The sequence below is a fragment of the Athene cunicularia genome (genome assembly GCF_003259725.1).
Source record: "Athene cunicularia isolate RWA chromosome 4 unlocalized genomic scaffold, athCun1 chr4_part1, whole genome shotgun sequence".
In the NCBI taxonomy this organism is placed as follows: Eukaryota; Metazoa; Chordata; class Aves; order Strigiformes; family Strigidae; genus Athene; species Athene cunicularia.
The window spans coordinates 5,607,031-5,616,109 of record NW_020799098.1 but is presented as its reverse complement, the minus strand read 5'-3'; the positions used below and the strand labels follow the sequence as shown (position 1 = coordinate 5,616,109).

Below are 9,079 nucleotides of genomic sequence, written 5' to 3'. Positions count from 1 at the left end.
AATATTTAACTAGATTCTTCCCCAGCTGCAGCTTGGACCTGCTGCCCCTTGCCCCGATGTCCGGCACCACCACCAGCAGCTCAGCTCCATCTTTCCCTCCCATTCCCCTTCCCAGGCTTGGTGCAGGCTTGGTGCTGCGCCGTGGCGGGGGGAACGTTGGCAGGTTGCAACGGGGAGAGGTTTTCCGTGAGCACAAGTGCAAAGGGTGGCCGGGTGACAAGTGACAGCGAGTTGCTTGGCCGCTTTCCTGCCTCTGCGTGGGGTCAGGCGACCCGTGGCTGTGCCGTGCTGAGGGGGCTGCACCGTCGGCCCAAGAGCTCAAGGTGGGAATGGCTGTGGGGGTCCATGGCATGGGGGCGAGAAGGGGCCTCTCCCGGCACCGCCGGCACCTGCTTGGTGGGATTTGGGTGAATTCGGAGGAGTTAGCTCGGCTCTTCCTACACTGAGTTAAATCCTGTCCTTAGTTCAACCCCTTTAAAGAAAATCAACCTGCTCTAAAACCGTAGCTATTTCCTTTTTATTTATTTATTTATTCAGATTTAAAAACTCCAGGTTTTGCAAATAGCCTGTAGGGGACATGACGTGCTTGCGCAGTGACTTCTGCGTGGTCAGGGCTTTTGCCCGGGCTGGGAAGTGTCTCCGGGGCAGGGTGGGAAGGGCACAGGGAAAGAGGGACAAGAATGCTCCAGCCACCTCGGTACAAGTTCCAAGCAGTGTTTCCACTGCCCGCAAAACGCTGTGTGACCTCCACCAGCCATAGTTAATCCAGCTCCCCACGCTTTATTTGGGAAGGAGGTGGTTTCTTCCCCGAGGAGCTCTGTCTGTCTACATGGGAAGTTTTATGGGGGGTCAGTTTGGGATGCAGGGCGGTTCCCAGAGTGGGGGATGCTCCAGGGCCCTGGCAGTGATTGTGGTGCCTCCCCAGCACCCATGGAGTACATCAGCACACGGGGAGGCGCAGGGGCCGTTGATTTTGAGGGAGCCCTCTTCTCTGGCTACGCACCCGATGGGGGCCTCTTCATGCCTCAGCACATCCCCTCGCTGGACGGGGACACCCTGCGGAGGTGGGGCCGTCTGTCCTACCGGGAGCTGGTGAAGGAGCTGTGCTCCCTCTTCATCACGGCCGAGCTGGTCCCGCGGAACACACTCAATGGTGAGCCTCGACCACGCAAATATGTGCATGAGGAATTGGGGGTGTTTGGATGCATCTGCCTGCCTTCACCCTATCCTCTTCTCAGACCCCGGAAGATTGAGCCTGCTGCACCACTGCCTGCTCCTTTCTGTACCCTATTCTCCTCTGTCACCTTGCTGGGACTTGTTACCTTCTGGAAAAGGTGTCCCCCTGTGTGCAGATAGAGATTCTGGTGGTTGCAATAGCGAAGGCTGATGCTATTGCCCTGCTCACTGCTGGGGTACCCTGTTGCTTTGCTGGGCTCTAGACCTGCCCTCCCACCAGGGCTTTCTGCTGCTCCATGCTCTTGTAGAGGTTTGATTTTTAATGTTTTTAGCACTTAACAGCTATTGCTTTCCACCAGAGGGCAGCTACAACCTCTGTTTCAACAGCACGTTACGATAGAATTTGGGTTTCCTGTATTTTATATTGTAACAGAGTTTGTTCTGATTATGTCGAGTGTCCCCTGGGGTTACTTGCTGTCACCATCAAACACAATGAAGCTGGGCTGGTTTACTCCTAATACCTAAGAATACCTTGATGGATAGCTGTCACTTCTCCAGCAACTGAGACTTTGGTTGTGCAGAAAGCTTCCCAGGAGCATGAAGAGCTCAGGTGTGGGAAGCTGTGGGTCAGAAAAACACTTCTCTACCCAATCTAACAATCCTTTTAACAATTTGCCCTCTAGACCTGATTGACAGGGCCTTCAGCAGGTTCAGACACAAGGATGTCATCCATCTGTCCAGGCTGAAAAATGGGCTGAATGTTTTGGAGCTCTGGCACGGGGTTACTTATGCATTTAAGGATCTGTCCTTGTCCTGCACCGGGCAGTTTTTACAGTACTTCTTGGAGAAAAAGCAGAAGCATGTCACTGTTCTGGTGGGTGAGTATGCCTCTTTGGGGGGATATAATTTCTGAGCAGGTCTTTACCCCGAGAGCCATCATCCCATGACCCTCCCCATACTTGCCCCGGGGTGGCATGGCCTCGGGGATGACTGGTGGGTGATCTCAGGACAATGCCAAGGTTCTAGCCCAAAACATCTCATGGAGTACCTCTGAATCTTCTTCTTGAAGTGCAGCTATGCAGGTTTAACTGACACATCAATTTTTTTGCTTTTCTTGGTTTTCCCTCACTTTGAAACAGGGACTTCAGGAGACACAGGGAGCTCGGCTATTGAAAGCGTAAGAGGGCAGAAGAACATGGACATCTTTGTTCTACTGCCCAAGGGGTTCTGCACCCAGATACAAGAACTTCAGATGACCACTGTCATTGAAGACAATGTGCACGTCTTTGCTGGTTGGCATTGCTTTTGGACTGTCCACTTTATGGCCCTACTGTGTCAAAACTGTGACCCTAAATGTCTCAGGGTGCTGTGGCTTTAGCAGCTGCAGCATTGCCATCATGGTCACCGTGCCCAGGCATCTGGCTAACAGGAGACTGTAGCAGATGTCCCCACTTTGATGACCACAAGGTTCAAGACTTCCTTTTCTCCTGGCCACAGATTAGAGTTGCTTCCATGCAGGTGGTTAGTGTTTAGCTGCACTGAATTCGGCACCATATTTTGGCATTAAAAGGATTTAGAGTCTCCCCTTCCCTCTGTCCCCTCACCTTCACAGGTGGTCCATCCCCTACCGCTGTGCCCTCCCCATGGAGCTTGAGCTGTCCCATGGACTCCTCTGCTCAGCCAGGTCTCATCCTGTCATCTCACAGGGGATGCAGGTGTTTGCTTTCCTGGCAAATATATACTTGATATAAGCAAGAGCCCAGAGTGCCAATGTCTGCAGAAACCACCTGGCATCCAGGTGGTGCTACTCATCCCCTGGCTGGTACAGCCCCTGAGGCAGACGGGCAGCTCAGGACACTCCTGACCGCAGCGAACCGCAGGGCTTGAGACTGACCCTATTTCTGAGCAGAAATACCTTGTGCCTAATGCGCTGATGCTGGCAGATCTAATCTTTCCTTTCTCCTTTATGACAGCTCATGGGAACAGCGATGAAATCGATGAACCGATCAAGGAACTGTTCGCTGATGTCAATTTTGCCAGAAAATACAATCTGATGAGCTTGAATTCAGTCAATTGGTCTAGGATTATGGTGCAGATTGCACACCACTTCTATGCTTATTTTCAGTGTGCCCCGTCTCTGGATACCACCCCACTGCCAGTGGTGGAAATTGTTGTGCCAACAGGAGGAGGAGGAAATATCACAGGTGAAGGGAAAAAGATAGGTTAGATAAGGAAGAGAGAGAGTGTGCTATGACCTATGGACTAAAAGCACTTTGCAGATACTGAATATTGCTATTTATTAAAACACCCACTCTCTGGTAGGATTTCTTCAGAACCACTTACATTTTATTACTCATATATGGTTATTACTCATTCAGGTGTCACTGATGATTTGCAAGGTGCAGAAAATCCCAAACCACCCTTTGATGATGGCTGTAGCTATCTTGAGGATGGGCACATTAGAAGAGGACAGAATGTGTTTGATCCAGAAAAGAGGGAGAATACTGTGGCTCTGATTTCCTAAGTGAGACATTAACAGAGGTGTGGAGTCCTGCCTGGTCCTACTCTGGTTTGCATGGTAGTGAGCAGTCAGGAGAACCACTCTTAATTGCATAATCTGGCCTTCTAAATATGATTGCCTCAATCCCAAAATAGGTGTTCAACTGTCTTATGAAAGCAATAAAGGATTTGTTACACTCAACTACATTTGCTGCACTTCTAGGCTGCCCATCTGAGGCAATGCAATGCAATTAATAGACTGCAGGAGCCAAAAGCTTCATTTCTCTTGCTTGAACAGCAGCTGCCTGACCTCTCGGTCCCCTGCCCATCCATCTTCAAATGTGGAGGTGCCCAAGGGTCAGTGTTCGATGGCAGATGGAACATTGCATCCTTGGATTTTATAATCCGGTGCTCTACCAAAACATTAAAGACAGATATCTCAGAGTCCATTAGGGAATGCCTTTTGTGTCTCTTCCTGAACTGTATGCTCAGACAATTTGTAAAATGACTTCTTTGCTAAATCTTCTTCAAATGTTTCTTCAACAATCATGCATGTAATTTTTCACTTTTTTCCTAGCTGGCTGTATTGCCCAAAAAATGGGTCTCCCTATTCGACTTGTTGCCGTGGTTAACAGCAATGACATCATTCACAGGACTGTTCAACATGGAGATTTCTCACTGTCAGAGAGTGTGAAGCCTACGTTAGCATCAGCCATGGATATTCAGGTATGTGATGAGTTGACCAAAATGGGAACATACTAAATATTATATTTTTTTTTCCTTGTATTCAATTCTACCTGGTTTATGAAAGCATATGAAAGCCACTGGCAATGCCTCTCAGTGATGTATTAAGAGACTCATACCGAACATCTATGCTGCAGACTGCTGAGCTGAGATAGATCACACACCTCCTCCCTCACTTTTCAGGGCTTGACGTTGTAATCTTCATTGGTAAATGCTAGGTTTCTGGGGTTTCATTAGCAAAAGAACGATGTTTTGCTCAAAATTTAACACTTAGAAAATGATAAATCCCATCATGTCTCAAGGGCTTTGTTGAAGCTTCTGAAAGGCTTCACCAAGAGCAAGAGAAGAGACCAGGAAGAAGGTAGGGAAGCCCAGAAGAAATGCCTCATCTATGGCCGTCTTCAACTTGCTCAGAGCAGAACAAGTCTCAGCAGGCAGGCAAAGGCCTCAGACATGAAAAGTCATGGAGGTACAGAAACAAAACACCTGGAAGCAAATAACTGCTATTTCACACCTACCCTGTGATCTACAGGGATTGGATCTGCTTCCAAACAAGTGACCGAAGTGTGAAACACTTGCTGTTGTATCACTGTGGCCTTAAGCTACCCGGGTTTTCCAAGCTGTTCAAACACACTGGGAGGACCTGGGAGCCCAGAGGAACATGCTCTGCAGTCAGTAAGTCATTATACCCCTAGCACCAGGCTGCTGTGGTCTGCAGCTTGACTTTCCTCCCAAGGCATGAATTTGTGGGGGTCCTCAGAGCTCAAAGGGTAGCTGGGCTGCTCTCTTGGCCCGTGTCTCTTTAGTAACACTGGTCTGCTGAGGCACCTGAGCATCATGAGGGAAGGTAGCCAGGCGAAGTGATGTACAGAGATTCCCCAGGAACAAGATGGGTATATCCCTCTGCACATCCCTCTCCACAGCTGCATTGGGCATCATTGTTCAGCTCACATCTGAAGCATCCATACATATATTTCCATAGCTCAATGGATCATTCACACTGGAGGGGAACTTAGGAGGTTGGGACTTGGGACCTGCTCAAAACAAGGTCAGCCCTGAGGTCAGACCGGGTTGCTCCAGTCAGGTGCTGGAAACCTTCAAGGATGGACAGTGCACAACTTCTTTAGGTTGCCTCTTCTACAGACTAAGCTAAAGGAGAAAAAACTTTCTGGTTAGACACTAACTGAAGAGTTGAAGGTGTCATGTCCCAGACGTGACAGAAGGTGAAGCAGAAAGTCTAGTGTGGATGGGCTTTGTAAGGAGCAATCCCAGGAGAATCCTAGCAGATGCTGTGTCTTTGGAGTACCTAAAGCCAACTAGGGGCTGTTCTCTGGCCCTTAGGTCAGGAATCACCACGCAGCTCATGTCCACATGCCCAGCATGACCTGTCCTCCAAACTGGGCCTCAACATTCTCCTGGACAACTCTAGTGACATGGGACAAAACCAGACTGGAGAGCTGGGTAATAACTTAAATGGCAAAGCCAGTGCCTGCACTGGTGTCCTGGCCCAGTCTGACTTACTGGTGTCAATGTAATGGTCTGTAGTGGAAACCATAAGGCTGGTATGAATGGAGGGTGAAGGGAAAGGTCTGGATGTGGGAGCAGTAGAAGGAAGGGCAGGAATAGCAGAAGGAAGGGGTGTGAGTAGCAGGTCATAGAAGTCCAGGCATGCTGACACGTAGCTTCTCAGGACAGCCAGGTTGGGAGGCAGAGGACAGCCTAAAACACAGGGCAGGCTACACCCAGACTAGACTGAAGATTACAGACTGGAGGCTCTGGGAGATGATGGTAGGAAGATGAAGAACAGGACGGGGGCCACAAGCCACCCAGATAAGGACACGAAAGACTGAGTAAGTCCTGATGACTTGCCAAGGTAGAGTCAGAATGGAGGGATAAAAGGTCACAGGCACTGTCAGCTGCTAAACGGTATGAAGAGCTCATCCAAAACCAGTACTTGGACACAGATGTGATGAGGACTTGGTAGTTGGTGCCCCTTGTCTTGTCTGTCCCTACAAGGTGTCTCGGATAAATGCTTCTTGGTGCTTGTGAGCAGTCAGGAATGAGGCAGTGAGCAGTGAAGTTGATTTGGGACCCTCCTGTATGGTCTTGCACCGAGTTTTGCTGCAGTGTTGCAACATGGATTGCTACACAGCCATCCAGGCCGGTCAGGCCCTATGTGTGCCTTATATGTTCATAAAGATTATCGGTCAGCCCTGAAGGGAGCTGGGTGTCTCATTAAGTCACGCGGAAGCAGGGTGACTCACAGCAGCATCTGCAACACTGAGTAAACAGCTGGATATTTCTGGTTCTCAAACGCATAGTGTGTTATTAACCTGGGTTCCTCAAACTGATTTTACAGATGCGGTCACACCTTTGATTTATCAGTTGCCCTTTCATTAGGGTTTTTTTTTTTCAATCTGATGGTCACTGCCAGACTGCTCTGACAGGTCAGAGGTCTGAAAGACATTGTCTTCCTAAAGACTTGTCTTGGGATGTAGGTATGCGGGGGGAAGACCAAAGCCCACCCCAGCTTCCACAGAGAAAAATGCAGCAGTAGGACCTCAACTGTGATTAGACATCGGAGAATCCACACAGGTGCTCTCCCCCCAGGAAAGACACTTGAATTTCCGTTGCTCACCTATTGTTTTGTTATCCCAGGAGCCTTACAACATGGAGAGAATCCTCTGGTTGCTCTCGGGCTCTGACAGCTGCCTGATGAATACGCTGATGGAGAGATTCAGTGTGTCAAAAAGCCTTAAGCTACCGGAGGATTTGCACAGAAAGGTCAGTTCCTTATGCACACAGCACCGTGTGTGTATGTGTAAGGAGATTTACCTCTACCAGTTGTTTTCAACTCATTTTCAGAATAAAAAAGTCATAGTGAAGAGTTTCAAACCATTAATTTAAGCGTGAGGCCAGCACAGAAGTTTTATATCAATGCATGTGCATAAAGATGTTAAAAGCCAATTTCTAATTATGTTTTTTAAAAGAAATCTCTTTCTTCATTACAAAATGCCTGCAGTTATTTCAGTAGGATGTGAAACCACCCTGTCCTTGGCCACTCCGGTGCCAGCATTGGCTGTGCATGTGGGTGTTGGCACAAACTGAGCATGACATCTGGGCGTGGGTCTGCTGAGTTTGGTGCTGCACTTCGGCCTTGGTGTTATGGCAAATGGGAGCATGAACACAACGCAGAGAGAAATACAAAATAAAACCAAACGTTTGAATTGCAAGGCTCTTTGGGTCAGATGCAAAGTCCTGCCTCTTCCCATCCAACAGGTGCTGTCCCTCGCTGAGCATCCTTTGCCCGGTGCCTGCTCCTGCTTGCATAGCAGCAAAATAAATATTTAAAAATTGCTTTATTAAAAGAAAGAAGAGCTATCACACTGAAGTGGGCTTTACAAGCCCTCAGAAACTCCCTTGGAGCATGCAAATAGTGGCGCAGAGCTGAGGAACTGTCTTGGCTCCTCTCCACCCATGGTCCCAGCACCTGGGGATGGAAAGCTCTCACTCACACCCTGGCCCCGTGGCCATTTCCAGCAGTGCCTCATCCCCTGGCTGCAGCAGAAACCCCTTTTCCTTCAGTCCCTGGCAAACTCCAGCCTCCAGCCTCTCTATTTTGAAGTGCTTTGCCGAGTGCTCATGGCAGAAGCCTGTCTTGGAACATGTGAGGTGGTGATGCCCTGTGATAACTGCCCTCTTTCCCCCATGGCTGCAGCTCTCTGAGACTCTACGCTCGTGCTCAGCCTCTGATGAGGATATTGTGAGAGCCATGCAGCGCTGCTGGGAGGAAAACTGCTACCTGCTGTGCCCCCACTCTGCTGTGGCTGCCCACTACCACTACTTGCAGCTGGACAGGTAAGGACAGCCATGGTCGGGAGTGTCGGGGACCAGAGCATCACTTCTCCCTTTGCTCCAGCAGCACCTCCACCTCAGGGCTTGCTTACATCAAAAGTTTTCTTGCTTTTTTTCCCCTTCCAGCATGCCCCGGTGTTGCTTAGCTCCAGCCTCCGCAGCCAAATTTCCGGATGCCCTGCTCCGAGCTGGCTTGGTTCCCCAGTTCCCCCCTGAAATCACTGCCTTAATGGCGATGGAGACCAGGTCCACTCCCCTGGAGCGGGGGCAGGACTGGGCGCAGGCACTCCGGGAGCGGATCAAAGCCACGGCACAGCGATGGGGGATCGCTGGGCAGGGAGTCACACAGACCTGAACTACCAGGGCATGGCTGGCCAGTGCCTCCAGGACACCCCCATGTTATGCTGGGAGAGGAGCCTACATTCTCCATACAAGCAAGAACACACTTAGCTGTTGAATTATATAGACTATTTCATAACATTTTCAGTAAAGAGCTCTGCAATTGTATCCTCTTTTTTCCCTAATAATTCATAAAAAATGATTGAAACTGAATAAATGCTCCTGTTCCATCATTAGTAGCTATTACAGAAAGTTCCCTTAGCACTACCCCCAGTCGCCAGCTTCCTGAGCATTACCCAGCAACTCTGACCCCGTGCTGGGATGTTCAGCCCAGCAATCCCAGTAGCACATGAGATACTCAACAGAAAGCACATGCAGGGCTGGAGTGGATCTGCTTTACCCATCCCTGTAATTTAAACATTGCCAGGGATTGTTCACAGGCATTGAAACTTGCTCAGTGTTAAAT

The 9,079-nt window shown here is 49.4% G+C and overlaps 1 protein-coding gene across 3 annotated transcripts; it reads left to right on the top strand.

Annotated features, from left to right (window-relative positions):
• Positions 1-210: 210 nt before the first annotated feature.
• On the top strand, positions 211-8,818 carry THNSL2 (threonine synthase like 2). 3 transcript variants are annotated; one of them, XM_026847323.1, is made up of 9 exons: positions 211-323; positions 926-1,153; positions 1,860-2,054; positions 2,316-2,468; positions 3,150-3,380; positions 4,253-4,401; positions 7,078-7,203; positions 8,138-8,277; positions 8,401-8,818. In XM_026847323.1, exons 2-9 carry the CDS (start codon positions 931-933, stop codon positions 8,627-8,629), a joined length of 1,446 nt encoding a protein of 481 aa, XP_026703124.1. In that variant the 5' UTR covers positions 211-323; positions 926-930; the 3' UTR covers positions 8,630-8,818. The 3 variants fall into 3 exon arrangements, with proteins under 3 accessions (XP_026703124.1, XP_026703125.1, XP_026703123.1); XM_026847324.1 differs by having other exon boundaries at positions 256-323; positions 1,030-1,153; XM_026847322.1 differs by lacking the exon at positions 211-323 and having other exon boundaries at positions 658-1,153.
• The last annotated feature ends 261 nt before the right edge of the window (positions 8,819-9,079 follow it).

What these genes read in the sequence shown, in the direction of transcription:
- THNSL2 (XM_026847322.1), top strand. Translation starts at nt 886, where the DNA reads ATGCTCCAGGGCCCTGGCAGTGATTGTGGTGCCTCCCCAGCACCCATG. An exon ending in CCCGCGGAACACACTCAATG is followed by an intron (nt 1,154 to 1,859) that starts GTGAGCCTCGAC and finishes TTTGCCCTCTAG; the next exon opens with ACCTGATTGACAGGGCCTTC. An exon ending in AGGAGGAGGAAATATCACAG is followed by an intron (nt 3,381 to 4,252) that starts GTGAAGGGAAAA and finishes CTTTTTTCCTAG; the next exon opens with CTGGCTGTATTGCCCAAAAA.